Source organism: Papilio polytes, unplaced genomic scaffold (genome assembly GCF_000836215.1).
Source record: "Papilio polytes unplaced genomic scaffold, Ppol_1.0 DF822178.1, whole genome shotgun sequence".
Lineage (NCBI taxonomy): Eukaryota > Metazoa > Arthropoda > Insecta > Lepidoptera > Papilionidae > Papilio > Papilio polytes.
The window spans coordinates 6,042,164-6,063,876 of NW_013527026.1; the positions used below are offsets into that span (position 1 = coordinate 6,042,164).

The following is a 21,713-nucleotide window of genomic DNA, read 5'->3' on the forward strand; positions in this document are numbered from 1 at the left end:
AGATCTATTTTCAGTCAAAACATTGATATTAACTCAAAATAAGACCAAAGAAAGTTTTCTCATCCAGTTGATAAAAAGATAATGGTCACTCAATCTGGCAGTCAAATTAGGAGCTCGTAAATTTGCTATTTTACCTATCCGAAACTTGTGGGACTGGATTTTGCACCATATCTGACATCATTGTGACATTCATGTCATTTCGACATTATCCAGAACTCTTTATCAGCCACCGGTGGGACAGAATCGAAAAGTTTTGTATGGGGCTTGTAAAAAAATGACATTGACATTTAAAACGTTACAGCGTTATCTGCTATTTAAAATTGGTGGGACAGAAATTTTGTATTTTATCTGACGTGACGTCATATTTACACTATCAGGGCCGCTATCTACCACCGGTGGGACAGGCCCTTAGTGATTTATTGTTACATTTATGTTACTAAAAATAGAAGATAGCAGAGATCAAACGTATAGATCCTGTTCGGGTACACATGTTCGAGTAATCGATCGCGCAATAAATGTAGCCGTTCCGGCTTAAGGTGCGTTACCACTGAAAATCGGCTACAAAGCAGTAAGAAAACGAAAACTAACGTTATCTATGCTATCTAAAAAGAACCTGAAGTAATCTCCTTGTTTATGGTGGACATCATTTTTTTTATTCACTAAAAGGTAATAATAAGTGTAAATGTATATGTTAATAGTGTAGAAATATACTAAAAACGAAGTTTAATATTAGTGGAAACGCAGCTTTAGGATGTAACTGCGCAACGGACGGACGCCTCGACTGAAGGCCAGCTAATTGGTGTACACCCAGTATACACGCCGGGAACTATACGGGAATATAGGAGAGATATTACATTAACCAAATCTTTAAGAATATTTAAGACATTTTAAAATCATACGGATGACAACCATTGTACCTAGTTGAAAAGGCTGAGGACTTTTATGAGTAACTAAAGAAGCTACGGAGGCAGCAAGCGCTTACATTTCTTAAAACTAGGTCAAAATCCCAAGTAAGCCTACGTCATATTGTTCTACGTCCTGTAAACAAGTACATAAGTTTTAAAATCTAGCCTTAAAAATACACTAACAAAGTCTTACCCAGTATCGGATACTGTCTTGGGTGACTCCACGTCATATATCTCGAAACCGGTGCTTGGGCAATAATAGAAGCAGTAACGAAACTGTCCGGACACTCCACGCTGTAGCATTGCAATAACTAACGAGTACAAATGTACTAAACATCGACACCACACAAGACAATTTACACTTCAATAAACAACGAACTTTAACTGAGAGTTACTGCTTCCCAACAATTTAATGCTAAATTAACGTAAATATAGGTACACTAGATATGCGAATGTTAAGAAGTCCCGATTCTAAGTGAAGCAGAGCTCATTAGATGCTTTTAATTATTTAAACACAATCAACATTGATACTACGAGTATAATTTATCTATTGCACTATTAACAAAGATGGGTCACTCGCGCTAATGTAATTGGTTTGACTGCTGTTAGAATACCGTGCACCTAATGTTTTTTTATAATAAAAGGGGGCAAGCGGCTAGAACATCGTAGTCAACGACGCCCATGAACATCCGCAACACCAGGGGAACTACAGATGCGTTGCCGGCCTTTAGTGTGTGAGTCTGTGTGTGTGTTTAGAAGTTCACTTTTACAACAAATATTTTGTATTATTTACGTAAAATAAGTTCTTAGCTTACGTTACGTTATGAATGTGGTATACCGGTAGAGGTAGACTTAGAGATGGATGGTTTGCGTGAAAGGTGACATGATCAAGAAGGGAGACTGAGATGGCATATGTTTTTTTTTTGTTGTCGCGGGGAATGCATTTACGCACTTCACCGTCCATGCTGCGGAGGCAGCAGGGACAGTTTCGTGTGGGACTCCCGGCCTTAATCCCGGCCGGACTACCCACTAAACCCCGCGGTGTTCTTCGCCCAACCGGGCAGTGGCATCTACAAAGATGACATATGTTAGAGCTACGTGGAGGACAAAAACTTGTGCTTACTCTACGGGATTAGAATAAGGAGGAAAATATAGATGGAGTTACTTAGAATAGATTACATTTGAATTAATTTAGTGCTTGTGATAATCTAACTTCCGCATAGTTAATGAGATTGTTTACTGTGATTTAACAAATTATCTTAACGCTATTATTAACTTAACTGTGTATGTTGTACAGTGGAATAAACTATAACAAAACAATAAGAATTGCAGTATTAATAGTGCATTACCATCTATGATAAGAACTTTATGAGAGTAAGGTTTATTGGCTTTTGTATTACTGTTGACCCTATTGTGGATAGGGGATTACACGGCAATGGCCTTTGTAAACTCGTTGTTACTATATCAATTATATTTGTAGACTAAACAACGGAGATAAACATAGGTGTTGCCAGACGATTATCTGGGTAGGTCTAGAGGGTGGACAGCTATTATAAACATGGTTTTAATCGAAGTTTTCATACATATTTTAGATTTTTAGGTTCTTTAACTGTCAAATCTAAAAAACTCTATGTTACTGAGTGATAACGTAGATTTGTAATAACAATAGAATATTTAAAATTGGACCAGTAGTTTTTAAATTTATTCATTACATATATAAATACAAATATCTCTTTATATTAGTGTAGATATCGCATTTTTACGCACTAAGTTTATAGAATGTATTTTCTGTATCTAGATTTCTAGATCTTATCAACACTATGAATAAAGGTAATGGTAACACATAACTAGCTATCTTTTCCGCAACATCACATAGTTTGTGTGAAATTGTAATTGTTGTTACAATTGTTGATTGTTTGTTCACATCTTGTGTACATTCTTTAACTTGCAATTACGACAATCCAATCTCGGAATACGATTTAAAAGAAAAAATAGAGTTTTCTAAAAATAAATAACTTTTTTCATTGCTATAAATAACCATTTTTAAACAAAATAATGTTACAAATGCGAGGGTTTAGAGAGATAGATGGATGGATGTTTGTTAGAGTTTGCAGCCTAAACAGTTGAACGGATTTCGATGGTATAGATGTAGGGTATGGTAGTCTGGAAGACTCATAGACCATTCACTTTTGTTTATTTTTTTTACAAATATATTTTTAAATTAAACCAATTTGGTATCTAATACGGCGACATTAACGGGAGTATCCATAATTGTACATTGAGATAAAACGTAATACAGGCCAGTGTATTCAATACATCTAATTACACAAGCAATTAGCATATACTTAACGTAATTAGGGCAAGGGTCCAGTGCATATAACTTAGGGATGTACATTTGCAGTAGCAGAAATTTTAACACTAGATTTAATGATATCTTAGAATTAGTACTAATTTGTAATGTGATGCTTTATTTACTTATTCTATTGTTTACTTTCAATTTAGTTGATTCTTTTGTAGAAAATAAATTATTGTTAGAATTTGTGATTCAACAAATGTTAATGCATGATAGAATAAATCATACTAATATTATAAATGCGAAAGTTTAGTTGCATGGATGGATGGATGGATGTTTGTTAGAGTTTGTAGCCTAAACGGCTGAACGGATTTCAATGAAATTTGGTATGGATGTAGAGGATAGTTTGGAAGGACACATAGGCTACTCACTTTTTTTTTAAATTTTACGCGAACGGAGTTGCGGGCGAAAACTAGTTGATTATAAAGTCAAAATTTGTTTAAAGTTCAGTAAAGTTAATTTAACTGTTGCTCGGGACTCGTCTGTGTGAAAATAAAAAATATAGCCTATGTTACTCACAGATAAATTACCTTTCTAACAGTGAAAGTATTATTAATTATTAATCAGCCCAATAGTTTTTGAGTTATTTCAATACATGCAAAAATACAAATCTTCCCTCTTTATAATATTAATATAGATGTAGATTACATCAATTAGCCAGGCAATGTGGAGTACTCACAACTAGTGTAGCTATGAATATTGTAATGTGGCAACCCTTTTACTGTTAGCAATATAACCAGACTTAAGCTGACAATAAAATTAATGTTGCATCACAATCATTAAAATTTTATTACAAGGAATTGTAACGGGTGTGAAATTTATGGAATTTAGTATGCAACGAAAATAGTGTAACCATGGAAACATGGTTTGTGGGTCAACTTTTATATTGAAACTTTTTGTGTACCAATGCTATGGGTGTGATTATAATTCTGAAACGAATTAAGCACTTTGCTTCTTACGCGCACCTTACATCAAACAGTGGATTTTTTAATACATGTCATTTACTTTGCTTCATAAGCGCCACTTACAATCTCATAGATGTTTAAATTTGGAGTTTTAACAAGCCCTTATCATCTAAACTGCTGTTACATATTTAAATGTTTCAGTATTGTCCGTTAACTTAACAGTGGGCGGTTTTCTGTTACAAAATGAGCCATTTATTCATACTACTTACTTGCTACTGGAGCATTGATCGCACAGTGGTTTAAGCACTAAACTTGTTATCTACAGGTCTTGAGTTCAAATCCATGTACCGATATGATTTTCGAATTTTCATATCTACATAATTAATCCGACGTTCTTACGGTGAAGGAAAACATCGTGATCCCTGCAAATATCGGCTAAGAAATACAAGAATATGTGTTAAGTCAAGCAACCCGCAGTGCAGCGTTGTTGACTATGGCATAGTCCCTAATTTAGAGGAGGCTCCAAGCCCCTTGTATAGAAAGTGATCTGGTGGTGATAGTTGCTTATTGCTACACATAACATGTAAACAGATGCATTCTTAGTTAAGGTCTAAATATATCTACACAGCTATTCATTGATTTACTTCAAGGCCTGACAAGAAGCCATACAATTTAATTTAAAGACACATTTCATGATACATGTATGCTTAAAATAAATTAAAATTTAACGCTAGCTTTTTCTTGCTACTTCACACACTTAATTTTAAAAAAAAGTTACAAATATAGCTCATGTTCAGTGATATTGTAGCTTTCTAATGGCAAATACTTTAAATCAGTTAAGTAGTATTTAAATTTATTAATTACATACAAAAATACAAATCTTTCCTATTTATGATATTACTGTTTAATCTAACAATTAAAATGTAATACAAAAATACAGAAATAAGAAAAAATCATTTTCTCCCCAACATTTTATAGCAAATAAAACTGATTTAATATAAATAATTGACCTTAGATGGATACAATCCAGAATTCTTGTTGTAACAAATAATAGTTATTTATAAATCTAATTAGAATTGACAATAATAGAGCTATAAATGTCTAATTAAGATAAATTAACACATGGTTAAAGATAATTTAAACAATAACATTCCTTCAACTGGGGAATTACTATCACCTAAAAGAAAATTGATAATATTTTTATTCCTTTACATATTGGTTTTTCCCTGTAATTCTGTTCTATACTTAGGGAATGACTTAATAAATATATGGTTCTGAGGTTTTTTTTAATACTTAATAATATGAAAGTGTCCATAAACCCAATTGCGGGTTATGTACCCAAAGTGTAGCAGTATACGATTTCTTTTACGCCTACTGCTTTTTGCTTTATATTGCGAAGATATTACATTATACAACTGTTACAACACTCTTGCGCAAACTTTAGTGCAATAAAAAAATGAATTACCCAAATTCAAATAACAAAACATTTAAATCGTCTAGAGAATTGTTATTTAATTTTATGTTATGAAATATGTGATCGTGATCCATTACATGTCTAAAGTATTAGTTTATGCCTATATTGACTTAACCTCAATAATAATATTTAAGTACTCACACTTCCAGTATCCGATCTCCTTTCCTGATGCCAGCCAGCTCAGCCGCTCCTTGCTCCAGGACAGCGCTGACATGCTGCAGAGGCGCATATAATTCACCATTGATGGATCTTAGCTGCCCACCTTCCGAAACCTGACCGCGCACGTTAAAACCGAAACCAGTTTCAGTTTTATATATCGTAACTCGACGGGGCCCATTGCTTTCAATTGGGCCCTTGTTATTTCTATCAATACTGTTATTATCGGTCTCTGTCTCAGCCATTTTGGACAGTTTTGACCAGATGACAGATGCAATTGTATATCGCTGGCAAAGAGCACATAACGCTGATAGTTCAATAAATAACTTTGTGCCTAAAACGGAACTGTTTCAAATCCTTTAACAAACCGCTGCTTAAAAATGTCAGCTTTTGCTTCAATTCTACTTAAAGTATTTGTTAATATTATTGACAGTTAATTTCATCCGTATTATTTGTTCGTAAATTCACTACCGCTATCACCCGCAACCGTCAGTGCCAATATGGTCAGAACCAGAATCAAATCGGCACAAAACCTACGTTTTATAGCCTATCCTGGAAGGCACATGAATACTCTTTGAAATGCATATGTTACCGGTGTAAAAAATCTCAATTTGTGTAAAATTTTCTAAGTCAAGAAGTTTTGAAGAGAATATTTATAATTTACTCAATCAGATATTTCAATGTATTTTATGGCATGATTTATCTAAATCCGTAAATTCTGAAATCAAAGATTTTGACCAGATACATAAAAAAAAGAATTTGAGAAATTAAAAGCAGATGGCGACACTGGTAAAACAACGTGGTAAAGAAAATTCCAATAACTTCACATTCACATCAAAATCAGCTGTGAACATCAGTATGGCCGCACTATCACCTATAAAATAATTTTTTATAATTCAGATAAATAAATAGAAAAGTGCAATTTTTGTGTTCGTAGCGCGTTAGATAGTGTTAGAATTTAGAACACTGTCGGTGTTGATGTTGACTAAAAGTGTTGCGTCATGATAGGACACCTCTCACTGACAAACAAATACAACAAAAATTGCTAACTACGAACAACTGGCGGCTGTTTGTTACATTTGAGTGATCTTTATATTTTTGGCTTCGGTTGTGATCACGGGCTGATGTGTTTCGTGCATCATTTGAAGATAAATAAGTAACAATGAGCAGCATAAGACTTAGCTTCGTGTCGGTGGGAAGGATAGCGGTACGGAGAAATTCGCATCTGACAACTGGTGAGTGGATTCCCTTTATCCGTTTGGCTTTTGCCCAAAGTTGTGTGTCGCAGTTACTGGACAGGTACAGTTCGTATCATTGTTTGATAACATGACGTCACGTATTATGTTATTATGTTTTCATTCAAATGATAATCATTATCTCAGTTTATATTGTTTTCTATATGTTTTTACGCTGTATCTGTATAATGTAGTATTAGTAGAATAACAGCAGTTTCTAAGATAAGGTCAATAACATTAAAATTGTATAATTTGTGCTTGACATTGACTGCTAAGGTCTTTGAGACAAATGTGGACCATTCATCAGTGATGAATATATAAGTGGTCTAATATGCATAAATATTAAATATCGTGATGTATTTGCATATTGTGTTGTAATATTTGAATTAACAAACATTTCGTAAACACTTTTAGAGGTTATTCAATTGGAGCATAATTAGAGAATTTAATATGTTTTATATAAGTTTATTGTTGCTGGCCATCAGTGTTTAGACCTTAGCATTTTTCTTTTTCATAAATAACTTGACTAGATAAATGTGTGATAGAAATTGGACAAATATTTTATTAAAGTTTGTTTCATTTTTTTTTGTGTGTCTAAATACTTTTCTAGCATTATTGTAAAATAAATTTTTAACATCAAAATTACTATTTGATGTTTAAGTTTTTAATTATGCATTTTATCTGAATTTAGCCTTGTTCAAATGTCAGCTTTGTTTGTTTACAATGCAGTTTCTTTGTTGTAATATGCTACCAAGTAAGGCCAGGATATTTAATATCAATTGAAATATAAAACTTTGTTAGTTGTATGCATGTTTTAATTTTCATAAATAATATAGAAAAAAGTTTCTAGAAACACCTCAATGTTCTTAATAAATTGCAACATTATTTAAAAAGAAATGAAAACATCAAGACAAAAATCTTTGACTCAAAAACTACTAGATACTTTTTGACATTGAAGAAAGTAGTACCAAATGGTAGCTATTCTGCATCAATCAAAAATAGAATCATAAATTGGATTCAAAATTTTAAACACATGAAAATCAAATAAAGAACCTTATTGTTGGTTGGTTTAAAATGGTTAAAGCATTAGATTACTTATCTTGGAGTTCCCAGTTAAAGTTAAAACCCATGGGACTAGTCATTACCTTTCAGTCTGTGTATAAACCCTATTATTCAGACTTAGGTCTCTCCACTAATAGTCTGAGAGTATTAAGTGAAAGTTGTGTTGCGTAATGGCATTCATACAGCCAGAGGGGGCAACGCAGACCTCTGATAATGAGTCATGATTTCCTCCAATTAGCTTAGCTTTTTCCCTATGTATGTTATTATGGAGGAAACCATCTCATAAGTGTTATATTATTATTTGTTTTCCCAATAAAAGGCATTTTTTTTGTACATTTATAGTTATAGTTTTTTGTTAACTTACAAATATTTCTTGCACAAGTAAGCTCTAAACTTGTGCTTGGATGTGGTTTCCGATATTGTGGGATTCAAACTCTCGATCATGTGATCAAAAATATGTACACTTTTGGTGTTTTTAATTTTGTTTTTAGTTAATCTAAAACTGTTTGAAACTAAAATGTCTAGCTTTTGACTAGACTGACTGGTTTTCAGTCTAATCTGTAAAGGCAATAAAAGCATATTAAATTATTGTCTTCTGGATTAGAATAAGATGTATAGTTTAAATAAAATTGAACATATAATATTTGACCACATCTTGTATATTTTTTGCTTATCCAAAGCTTATGTTAGCTATATTTATTTTACCTTATCTTTTTGTAAATTTGAATTTTTTTGTCATACAATTAGCTACAAGGTCAATTTTGACAGATGTTGAGAACAATTACACTTATATTTGGTTTCCTTATTCACGTAATTTGCTTAATTTTTTCTCCATTACTTAGTTGCCAGTGTTTGTATCATGTTTCACATAACTTATCTATGTATTCATTTATCACTTATTACCTTTTTAGCAACCACGCCCGCGTGCAATAAAAAATGTATATAGGCTATGTACCACTAACAACAAAGCTTTTTAATTGTGATTTTTTTATAATTCGGTCCAGTAGTTTTTGAGTTATTTCAATACATACAAAAATACAAATCTTCCCTCTTTATAATATTACTATATATGTTTAAAATCGTTGCTGTCATTGCCGAAGACAGACTAACTTAGCTATCATTTTTTTCTATGTATCAGAATTATATATCAAATTGTCTTCTATGACAGTTTTTAAGAAAAACATTGCATGTTGTATCATATTTTTTTGCAAATACATATGTTATAGATCACGCAATGTCTATTAAATATAATTGTAAAATATATGTCAAGTGTTGCAAGAGGAAACTTTCTATATTCATTACGTAAATATGATACTTTTAAGATTATAATCGCGTGCGCATTGAACGAAACACATTTTACCAAATGGCGCCACTTTCGTTTTCTCGACGCTAATGAGATAATAATGGCTAGGTTTTAGAAGGCTTTAATGTTGTGTGTGTTGTTGTTTACTACTAAATAAACGATCGACTTACGACAATAATGGCGTCAAAGTTCAATCAATAATGTTAAAAATATATCATGTTTGTCAATTGTATATAGTCCAAAGTTATTGTTGTAATTATTGACTATTGCTATCGATATCGACAAAACTCTTATGATTGCAAGACTTGGGACCTGTCCCACCACTAGTAGATAGAGGCTTAGATATAGACGCGGACGAAATCTAGTAAAAAAACTTAAAATTAATTTTTACTTAGAGGTATATTTGATTGAAGTTCTACCATAGTTGTAAGTTTACTGTTTATAGCGATATTCTGAAACTCGTTTCCGATTAAAGCCGAAAATGTAATCCGAATTTAATATGGAGTGTGTCAAGGTGAGTGTTGCAAGTGGTATTTGCCAGCCCCCTCGCCTTCATACCCCGCAACACGCCCCCGCCCCGGCTCTTTAAGGGCAAGGATATGACGCTCCTTATATGTGAAGACATGTTGAATTCACTGTCTACGTCTCTAGATTATAAGTTTGATTTCAAAAGGGTAATTGTAATATGCAAAGACTTTAGCCTTTTAAAAATAATCGCGGTAAAAAAACATAAGTTTTCTGGCACCAGAATATTTTTATTTAGCAAGTAATTTTTTATATGTCTCGAGGACAACGAAATTAATTGGGAATTGCGAAAAAATTGCGAGATTTACATCAAATTCAATTGACTTTGTCTCTATTAAAAGACATTGAACTGGTTTGTGGAAAATTTTAATCAAAATCTTTGAAATTTCAAAAGTAATAAGGTTTTTCTAGCTAGTATTTTAGATTATCTAGAATTGAAACAAAGAAACACCTTTAAAAAAAAAACATAAATTATAGTTCACAATAGACAACGAAGATATTTGTTAACTAAAATAGATAAATACAATCGTATTTTTACAAACACGATTGTAGTTTAAATAATCTAAAAACATCACAAGTATTGACATAAATATTTACTTCCTGATATAGGCATAATATTGATAATTTTGATATCGCTAACTACAATAATTTCCTACGATTTCCTCAAAGGCCGGCAACGAACCTGTAGTTCCTCTGGTGTTGCGTCGTTGACCACCTTTGTGTTCCCCCCTCTCGTTTACCCACTTCTCTTATAAAAAAAAATAAAGTTGCCGAGGATCAGTTTTAAAACTCACGCTCAAACTCAGAGAAGTAGGTAGAAATGACAAACGCCCAATCGTCGAGATTCTAGAACCAATATTAATTTTACATCTATTAGGGTTGGCATTTTACAATGCCTTAAAATACCTGAATATAAAAGTGATCAGACCAAGAAAAGGTTGGCTACCCCTGCTTTAAATTTGAAACTTTGCATGTAGAGATGTTATCGGTTTCCTAAAGTCATCTTCAAAACTACTAAGTCATTAGTAGAAGTTTTAGGCTTCCTTCAAACTTATCCTGTAAAAATTTAAATAAGGGGTCAACATAAATTTAGAACTTTTAAGCACCTCGCGGACGGTCGCGGACAACAGTTTAAAATAATGCGACTGCTTTCTGCGATTTATAATTGTTTATTCTGTTCTTTTGGCAGTGAGTAATGAAGACATGTAAGATAAAATATGATCTACACGCCCATGACTGTAACTTGAATCCAACGCAAATTACATGTCGACGCGGGTCATTACTTAAGTGAAATGCAACCGTGCAATGTGAATGCAATAAACAATATGAGAACAAGTATGTATGGGTAAATGGCGCTGTGAATGTGTACTTCCAAAACCGGGTAAATTATTCATATCACGACAGCGAAAATTTTAAATTTTTACTTGCGAAAATCTGATCCGCCCTACTGTCCCGTTTGTCTGAATAGACCCTAATTTTGCAATCATACTAATATACGAGTAAATGCGAAAGTTTAGATGGCTGGATGTTAGAGTTTGTAGCCTAAACGGCTGCACGGATTTCGAAGAAATTTGGCATATATGTAGAGGATAGTTTGGAATAATACACAGGTTACTTGCATTTGTTTTTTTAATTCCGCGCGGACGGAGTCGCGAGCGTAAACTAGAAGTTAGTAAATGTTTGAAGACAAAGTATTAATGATTAATAGCTGACGAGAAATGTTTTGTTGGCATAAACACAATGTAAATGATATTAATAGAGATATTTTTGTTGATGACAGAAAAATATTTGAGTGTTGTTTGTGCATTAGCAGTGCATTGCTCCCATGAATCACTGCGATATCAAATGGCTTTAATTTGATCATGAATATGTTTGTAATTGAGTAAACGATTATCATCGATATATTAAGCTGGTGTCCGAAATCGAGAAGGGAAACATTTTTGTTTTTTTTAAATGCAAATTTTAGTGATTATTGTTATAATTCGATTTGCTTATTGTTTTAGTCACCGCTGCGTTAATTTTACAGATTTAATTAAAAGTCTGTATTCATGAAGCGGTAGAATTAAAAATCATGATTTTTTTGCTAATTTGAATAACTTCTCAGATGAAAAACAGAAATACGCTTTTGTTTTTGGTTTATTACACTCAAGAATTGCGTCAAACAACAAAATTATATTTTTTTTGTATAAATGTTAATCCCAGTTGATTTTCTTAATACTTAATTGTATTCTCCTTTACTTTAATATTCAGTCTTAAATATGTTTATGTAGTCACCATTGACTTGTGTTTAAATATTTTTACATTTGACAGTTCTATTTATCTTCATAAGTCACTTTAATATTGAACTGCAATCAATGCAAATTTAAGAGCGTTAGACTAAACAGTTGTGCGATAGTTTAGTCAAAGGTGTGCGTGCGCTCGATCGAATAATACTTGATATCCAAACACTTGTACGATAAAAATTACTCGGTAACACTTGAGTGTAGTGAAAGTATTTTTTTGGAAAGCTCCGCTTTAGCATAACGCTTGCTGAGACTATCCCCTCTGTAACCACACTGTAAGCTCTGATTATGAATATAAAAATATTATCATGCTTAGCCCACTTAGTGCTTGTTATACGACTGACCCGGGAGGTTGTATTTTCCAGGTTTTTTCAATATGAACTAAATTTATAATTTATTTGCTGTCATTATCTCCCTTGCCTTATCCTACTCCCGTAGGGTCGGCGCACTGGGTTTTAGTCCTCCAAATAACTCTATCATCCGTCATCTCAGTCATCACTCCCTTGATCATGTCACCTTTCACGCAATCCATCCATCTCTTTCTAGGTCTACCTCTACCGGTGTATCTCCACATTCATAACTGACGTCCTTCTTGTGACATGCGATTCATCCCTTCTCAATATGCCCATAACACGCTAACTTTTTATTCCATATTTTCTCAACCACTGGGTCTATAGTTTATTTGCTTTATTAATTAAATTGTTGGTGACGTAGTTTATCGTAATAAATTAACTTAACTTAACTTAACCATAAATTAACTTAAGTAATGTTAGAAAGAGGATCCGTACATTTTGGTAGACTTTATTTCATGTTTTAACGTCGTAATTAATCTTATTGTAGTTAAAAAAAAATTGTTACAAATTTTACAATATATTAGTTTAGGAGCCATCGAATATTTACTTTCTTTTATTTAAATTCTTTATTGTAAGCTTTTGTTTTAGTTTAAAATGTAAAAACTGAATAGGTTATACTTTAGAAAATCTTGTCACATTTATGTCACAAAGAGTTGCGGTCACACAGTGAACTGTCTACTCGTGTAAGATGTGGTTTACACAGACGTTGGTAAAGATGTATGTGTGGATTACTAATGTTAGGTTTCTATTGCTGAAACTCATTTATGATATTATTGCCGGTGACAATAACAGTTTTGAATTTTTCGCTTCCTCTTACTTCTTGGTATTATAAATGCGAAAGTTTAGATGGATGGATGTTTGTTAGGGTTTGTAGCCTAAACAGCTGAACGGATTTCGATGAAATTTGGCATAGACGTAGACGATAGTCTGGAAGAACACATAGGGTACGCAGTTTATTTATTCCACTCAAACGGAGTTCCGAGCGAAAGTTAGTCATCTATAATTTTTCTTTATCCCAATGATTTGTTAAGGTTGTTATATGAAAGTATTTTAATTCAGTATTCAGCGAAAGTCGCGGTTCGTGTGAGCTTTTTTATTTTTCCTGTTTCTTTGTTGGATTACTCAGCGTAATATTGCGCTAAGTGATTTCACTGCTTGATAAATATTGATGTAAGTATCGTTTAATCACGATGACCGAATTCGGTTATTCTTGAAGGTTAAATTAAGCCTGCTACAGACGGTCCGTTCTGACAATTTTCACGGAGCAGTTTATCTTCCAGTTGCAAATGAGCGTTTGTAGTAGCCTTTAGATTATGTTTGAGAAAATGACTTGATGAGGTTTTTATAATTTCTTGATATAACTAAATCTGCTTGTACAAATTACTTCCTTAGATTTTATTAGGAAATTATTTCTGAAGTTGGTATGACTTGCAATTCGAATTATTCGCAAATCATTCTAGTCCTGTCTATTTTTTCTGATCACAAGGCAAAATTGAGAAGTTCTATACTTGAGATCCGTAGATTATTTAAATTATTTTTTTATCGATAAACAATCATGTTTTTCATAATAAAGTATTTAAAACCAAGGATAAGAGTCAATTTAAACATCTAAGATAACCAAAAGCAGTTTTAGATTGAATATTAAATTCGTTCGTCAGTCGTTTATTTAATTGTTGCAGGAATTGTTTTATCTGTATACACCTAGTTAGCGCGCGAGGTCAGTTCATGGTTAGGCTTTGTTTGTAGGTGACCTTAGAGGTTAGTGTAACTTTGGCCGTGAAGATTCCGTTTAATTATAAGTGAAAGTAACTAACGAAGATTCAATGTAAAGAATTATTTAACTTATGGATTGCAAAAGGCCTTATTTCAAAAGATACTCCTATACTGATCTTCCAATTTGAATTTTTCTTATGAGAAAGGATGGAAAGGGAACGTGGAGTTGACGCTGAAGGAGACGCATAAGAAGGGAAATGTCGTCTTTATTTGCGTCTTCTCCTTCGATTTAGGGTTGGCAACACATCCGCTATTACGAATTGTATCAGCTGTATTTTTGTGGATTCAGGTGACCGCTTGCTCGTTTGCCACTCTATATGTATGAGCGTTTTATTCCATAGATGAATAGCACCGTTCTCGAATAATTTCTTATAATATTACTGCAGTCGATTCAGTTTAGCAATTGCAACTATGTAATGTCTAGAAAGGTCTTAAGTTGACCTTCCATATTACACTTGTATCACAGTCAATAATTCATTTAATAATCAATGTGACCTAAATGAGTAACTTAAATGATTCACAGCCAAGACCCTAATACTTGTTACAGTTATAGTGTATTTTGAAAACGCGTTTTTGAAAAACAGGGGCTATTACGAGTATTTACGTCACAATTGCGAGAACATATTCGTAACTTTATCGACAAAATTTGTATGAGGGTTGTAACTTACGCCCGGTGCCCGCAGCACAAATACAAATTTTGACATTACAAATTATTCTCATGAATATTCCTGATAGACTAGAACTGGACCGCATTATTACAGCGTGCGCACACCTTTGACTAAACATCGCACAACTGTTTAGTCTCGCTTTGATTCCTATCAGCGTATATGGATAGATATTACTCGATTTTTAGTTGTGAAATCAATTGAATTGGCTACGAAACAATCGACAATCGCACAACAGTTGTGCGATAGTGTGCACCCGCTCTTATGTGTGCCCAGAATAAGGGTTTTTTTTAATAGTATGATTGTGTTTGTTAGGTGGTGTACATATATGCCGTGCTGTACGGCGCGCCTGCTTGCGGCCGCTGACCACGTGTTCGGTGCTGTGCAAGAACCCAGGCGACCAGCCGCCCGGCGCAACGGGCACGCCCCATGGACCACCAAAGGACACAGCAGGTAACATAAAAAAAAAAAAGAAAAAAGTTAAATAATAAGGTAATATTAATGGGAATAAATAATTAATAACATTACGCTAAAAGCGATTTGTTGCACTTTGACTTATTTATATTACAAAAACTAACAAAAAACATACAAAAACTTACAATAAATATTGAAGTTTTTATCCTTTATTTTGGTTTTTCTTTGTCTATGAATTAATGCAATAATGTCAAAGTAATAGTGAAATAAAACATTCCTTTTGTTAATAAAAAAATACATAATTAACGCTATTTTTGTACCCAAGTAAAAACGTCTTTCTAAACTATTGATAACTAGCTGTCCCCGTGCGGCTTCATCCGCATGAAATTATATAAACTTTATTTTGTTGTTTACATTTTTCAAATTTTCAATTGAAAATGTCAAAATTGCCGTCACCATAATAACCCGCATGAAGGTTTTTTCCAATTAATTTACCTCCTAAGTGGTGAAAATATATAGCCCGAAGAGTGTCGTAAGTGTAGGGCTTTTTATTAAAGGTAGAATGATTTAAAAATATGCTGTGATTCCTGACATCCTACGCCTTCATGGCTCGCGTATGTGTGTGTTTACGCTTTATTATATTAGTACAGATATACATAGATAAAAAGTATTCTTTTTGCCACTGAAGTTAACCAGATAAAAAAACAATAAACTTAATTTTATAATGAAACCATTTGTATTCATAAAATGAGTTTTAAAATCTTTAAATCGTAAATTAAAACATACACGTGCTGGCAAATGTACAAGTTACTTAGTAATTTGATGTGCATTATGGTTTCACGACACGTGTCTGTAGAAATAAACATTAAAACAATTTCGCAAATCTAAATAAAGACAAGATAATACTTTATGTATGATCATCACCAGCTCACTATACGTCCCCACCGAGGGGCTCGGAGCCTATCCTAAAGTTAGGGTGACTGGGACATAGGCAACCACGCTGGCCCACTGCGGTTGACTTCACACATATCTTTGAATTAAAACAAAGTTACGTCTACATCGAGAAACTGCGCTTTTTCACCAACCAAGTATCTTTGAATAAAGAGTTTCAAAGGAATAGCTCTACTGCTCCCCTCATTCTTGTCCCATCCTTTTCTTTTTAGGAAAGAGAATTTCAAATACGATCTCTCCTCCGTTGGTTTAGCGAACCATCTCTAATCTGGAGCCGAACAGACAGACTGATTTTAACAAGTGTCAATTTTTTTTACCATTAACATATGTCGTCAGGTCAGAGTTCCGGCGGCAAAAAGTCCGGCTCCGGCGCGGGTAGTGGCGTGCTCACGTGCCCCAAGTGCGGCGACCCCTGCACCCATGTAGAGACCTTCGTCAGCTCCACACGCTTCGTCAAATGCGACAAGTGTCACCACTTCTTCGTGGTGCTCAGCGAAGTCGACACCAAGAAGAGTATCAAAGATAACGCAGACAACAAATCCGGGTTCTACAGGTCAGTCAAAACTGCAATAAATATACTAAAGTATGTACAGTATTAACTTGTATTTACTGTTTCGACTTTGTTATTGGCTTGTAATTTATGTTCCTTTCTTACTAAGTATTCTTTCCAATTTACCACCTTAGCCTAATAGTGTGATACTATATAGCCTAAAGTATGTCGTAAGTGTAAGGCTTTATATTAAGAATGATTCAATACAAATATGCTGTAATTGCTGACATCCTACATAACAAAGTGTGTTTATGTTTACGCTTTATTTTATTCGTACAGATAAAAATAAACTCGAAGATATATGTAGAATAATATATCTAATTCTACAGTAAAAAAGATATCTTATCGTGCAATATAAATCGTATTCTGTGTGTAGAGTCGTTGAACTTTAAAAAAAATTCCATTTCTTACACGAAATCTTTGTTCTTTTTATCAATTTGCGTAAGTAATTTTTTTATGTAATTTATTTCGATACTAATGAACTGTTTCTAAGGTCGAGGTGACTTTACTGTTTACGTATTTGTGACTGACAAATTTATATGACTCTGTCTTAAGTCTAACTAAATTACGATATTTCTCTACAGCCTTCTGTCTTTGTCCAAAAGTTTCACAAACTCCTCGTCGTATTGTATCTAGTGTCCTATGGTATAGGTTTTCTGACAGAATCAATCGATAATGCCTTTACTAGCTCAGATGAGTTTGTCGCAATCTTTTAAATTTCTTTAAACCCAGTTATATATAAACAGGCCTTTCAGTCAGTTGATTCTTTCACTTTGTCTACCAAAATAAAATCATCAAAACAAAAGAGAATCTGTTTTAAAAGATAACCTTAATATATTTGTTGTCTCTATTTTTGCAAAGATAATGAAAGAGATAAGAATAATGTATTTGTTTTTATACAATTGTCGTCAGTGGGAACTCGCGTATCAATATAATTAACACCAGAGATGAACCTTCAGCGGTCAATATCACTAAGGTGAAGGAACTCTTGCTAGTGTTTGTACAAATCATAATTCTTACTGATATGCGAAAATTTACATGTATGGATGTTTGTTACCACGTCTCTCCAAGCTTACGGATCTCGGTGAAATAAGGCATAAATGTGAAACATAGCCTGGAAGAACACATAGGCTGTTTACAAAGTTCAATATCTTTTTTATTTCGATCACCTATAGAGATGCTACAGTAACAAGAAGCACGTTAAATATGAGTGTGGAGGTATACCGATAGACGTAGAAAGAGATGGATGGATTGCGTGAAAGGTGACATGATCAAGGGAGTGATGACTGAGACGATGGATGATAGGGTTATTTGGAGGACGAAAACGAAGATAAGGTAGGGAGATGGATGATCTGTAGAGATCTTAGAGTGTTAAAGAAATCTTCTGCGTATAACTTGATTATTGACTTTTTATATAAAGTGCCGGACATGTGGCCACTTCAAACTTCTCTTCTATATACTTGCGTAAGAACAGCCGTGACATTGCATTGCGCAAGCGCCGGTCGTCGCGGAAACTTCCGCTGATCTCTTGAAAGTGAATCTTATGACTGTGTCCAATCCGATATGTCTTGTTACAGCATACATTCATGTTATTAGAATATAACAAAGCATTCTAAGCTTTTGTTGATGGAAATAAATATTACTTAAAATTGTGTTAAAAAACGCGTAATTTCATATCTTAGTATGTATAAAGAGGAAAGATTTGTATTTTTATATGTGTTGAAATAACTTAAAAACTACTGAGATGATTTTTAATTCTTATACTATTAAAAAAACTAAGTTATCACTGTGTAACATTTTTCACAATTTTAAATTCTACGCAGACGAAGTCGCGTGAAACAGCTTGTTATATATAAATATCTCAATATCAAGTTTAATTTATACGAATACTAGTTTTCGACCGCGACTCTGTCCGAGTGGAATTAAAACAAAACTAAATAGCCTATGTTTTCTTCCCGATCGTCCTCTACATCTATGCCTAATTTCAATCAGATCCGTTCAGCCGTTTACAAAATCTAACAATCATCCATCCAACTTTCGAATTTAATTCCGAGATGATGATGTCTTGAACTAAACTAAAAGTTTAAACGAGAATTGTAACTTACAGAAAGCCACCGCCGCCTCCTAAGAAGATCTTCGAATATCTGAACAAGCACGTTGTAGGTCAAGAGTATGCTAAGAAGGTGCTTTCTGTGGCGGTGTACAACCACTACAAGCGCATCTACAACAACGTGTCCAGCGGCGCGCATGCTGATGCCCACCATCCTCTGCATCACACGCATAGAGGTACCAATACCAGCGCCAGCTGCGTTGGCACTTCACCACATACAATACACTAACATACAGAGTTCTATCACAGTGGACACCAAGACGGACGTGTACAGTACATATAATGCATTTACATTTAGGTTTTAATGTTTATGTATGCTTTGGCCCGTGAGTCCGTCCGTGTCGAATAAAAAAATAAAAGTAGCCTATGTGTTCTTTCAGATCTGCATCTATAAAAAAATTATTGAAGTTATTTTAGTGTTTAGGCTACAAACTATCAAACACCCATCCAAATAAACTTACGGATTTGTTATTTTAGTAAGATTCATTAGTAGCATGATCAGAGTTTTTATATTTCTTGATAGAAAGCTCATACAGTTTTTTTTACACTATTCCTTTTAGCAACTATATTCTGAACTTTTTTATTCTAACGTTATTGCATATCTATACGTCTATACTTATATTGTAAAGAGGAAAGATTTGAATTTTTAGATTTTTTTATGTATTCCATTTACGTAAAACTACTAGGCCGATTTCAAAAATTCTTTCACCAAAAGAAAGGTAATTTATCACTGACTAACGGGCTATATTTTTTATTATATTCTAATTTCTCGCGCCCGAAGTCAAGAACAATAGCTAGTGTATATTTAATCAAAACATATCGAAGTAAATACATTGCCCTATGTATTATATATTTTAATACTAGCTTGCGCTCGCGACTCCGTCTGCGAGGAATTAAAATACCAAAAGTGAATAGCCTATGTGTTCTTTCAGACTATCTTCTACTTCTATACCAAATTTCATCGAAATCCGTTCAGCGGTTTAGGCTACAAACTCTAACAAACATCCATCCATCTAAGCTTTCGCATTTATAATAGTAATTAGTAATAGTATGAAGTTTGACTGGGTTGTTTATTGAAAGTATTGTCAGGCAAAAAGTCAAGCAATTCGTTACACTCTCACGAACACTTTTTGTCTACAGAGTTTCACTATTCTGATTTACAGTATTCAATTTGTCAAACCGATCTCACTATTGTAATGTTTCGTATTATTTTTATTTATGTTAAAATTTAAACCCTTGATTCTGTACTGAGGACGAAATTACTTTATTCCTGACTAGCTGTTTTTAGCGACTTTGTCCACGTGATATATGTTATCTTACTCAGCGATTACGTAGCTTTCTAATGGTGAAAGAAATTTTGATGGGCCCAGTAGTTTTTGAGTTAATTCAATACATACAAAACAAATCTTTCCTCTATATACTAACAGTATAGACTACCTGTTGCTTGGTTCTTCACCCGCGGGAATTAAAAAAATGTAGCCTAGTAGTCACAGATAAATTAACTTCCTAACGGTGAAAGAATTTTTAAACTCGGCCCCGTAAGTTTTGAATTATTTCAATACATACAAAAAAAAACTTTCCTCTTAATAATATTAGTATAGAAGTAAAAATTAATATAGACTAGTTGACGACCGCGATAGGGTTCGTGCGAAATTAAAAAAATTATCTCTATGTTATTTCATTATTAAGCCCTTGTAACACACATCTAAAATTACGCATTTATATAGTTAGAAGTGATATTTTTTGTGACAAAATTCAATCAGTTTATAGCTCGATTGTATTAAATCTAAAGTGACATGACTATTGTTGTGGCTGCCATTGTCTTTTGTTGAGAGAAAGTTGTCGGTTATGTTCATAATTGATGTACAATCGCGGCAATCCGCGGTGTTTCACTATAGAAAAACTGTCTTGTTCATTGTAACGAGACAAACTCCGCATCTTCCTATAAATAACCAGTTATATAGCAATGATTGCAAACGAAGGGCTAATAAAAGAAGTAATAAAAGTAACAAATTTAGGGAAGTCATTGGCTCCTTTAATACAGGGAATCAACCTAGTAAAGGAGCCAAGGATATACATATGAAATAAAAATGCGAGAAATGTATTTGTATTTGTAAATCTAGCCGTGTTTTTTCAACTTTATTCGTATAGATACATTTATAAGCTGCGTTTTTTTTTAATTTTTATTTCGCGTTTCGTTTTTAAATGCCCAAACGATTGTAGTTTAAATGTTGAGCACCGACAATTTCCCAAATTTGTGTTGGTAACTACGAATGATCACGATGTAAGGTTATTCTTGTATTCCCTAAATGTTGTTAAACTCTGTATTTTTATTGTCATTTATAGTGTTTTCTTAGTAAATGATTGCCAACGTTAGATGCATCATCACGAAAAGTTATGAAATCCCACGTAATACCTAATGTACAGTTGTTAACATACGTGATGTCCATACTGAGTCAATTGCACAGTCGCGGACACAAGTCACATACTAACATAGCACTGCCCCCCGCGACCTGCTGCTTGCTAGTACTGACGCGTTTTCAACTGTTGTACTGCACTGTACTGCATTATTGATATCACGTCTGTAAATTGTGTATTAAAGGGTTACATTGAATTACTTGTGTGTTTGATCTGGGGAGGTCATAATAAGGTGAAATGTAATTTGGGGATGTACGGACTTATTTTCTTAATCTAATA

The 21,713-nt window shown here is 33.5% G+C and overlaps 2 protein-coding genes across 2 annotated transcripts in view; one reads left to right on the forward strand and one right to left on the reverse strand.

Annotated features, from left to right (window-relative positions):
• The window catches only part of LOC106106465 (sorting nexin-27), a 23,734-nt gene extending 17,669 nt beyond the window's left edge, over positions 1–6,065 (reverse strand). Inside the window, exon 1 of the mRNA XM_013287043.1 lies at positions 5,779–6,065. Coding sequence (XP_013142497.1) covers positions 5,779–6,038 — 260 coding nt within the window. The 5' untranslated portion in view covers positions 6,039–6,065. The remainder of the gene's footprint in view (positions 1–5,778) is intronic.
• A 524-nt stretch (positions 6,066–6,589) lies between these two features.
• LOC106106503 (ATP-dependent Clp protease ATP-binding subunit clpX-like, mitochondrial) lies at positions 6,590–19,260 on the forward strand. The gene is made up of 4 exons (XM_013287087.1): positions 6,590–7,028; positions 15,307–15,444; positions 16,693–16,909; positions 19,014–19,260. The coding sequence occupies exons 1-4, from the start codon at positions 6,956–6,958 to the stop codon at positions 19,243–19,245; spliced, it is 660 nt and encodes a 219-aa protein (XP_013142541.1). The 5' UTR covers positions 6,590–6,955; the 3' UTR covers positions 19,246–19,260.
• The last annotated feature ends 2,453 nt before the right edge of the window (positions 19,261–21,713 follow it).

Excerpts from the sequence above, each read along its gene's own strand:
- LOC106106503 (XM_013287087.1), top strand. The coding sequence starts at position 6,956 with ATGAGCAGCATAAGACTTAGCTTCGTGTCGGTGGGAAGGATAGCGGTA. Across the intron at positions 7,029-15,306 it reads AAATTCGCATCTGACAACTG|GTGGTGTACATATATGCCGT; the intron begins GTGAGTGGATTC and ends TGTGTTTGTTAG. Across the intron at positions 16,910-19,013 it reads AACAAATCCGGGTTCTACAG|AAAGCCACCGCCGCCTCCTA; the intron begins GTCAGTCAAAAC and ends TGTAACTTACAG.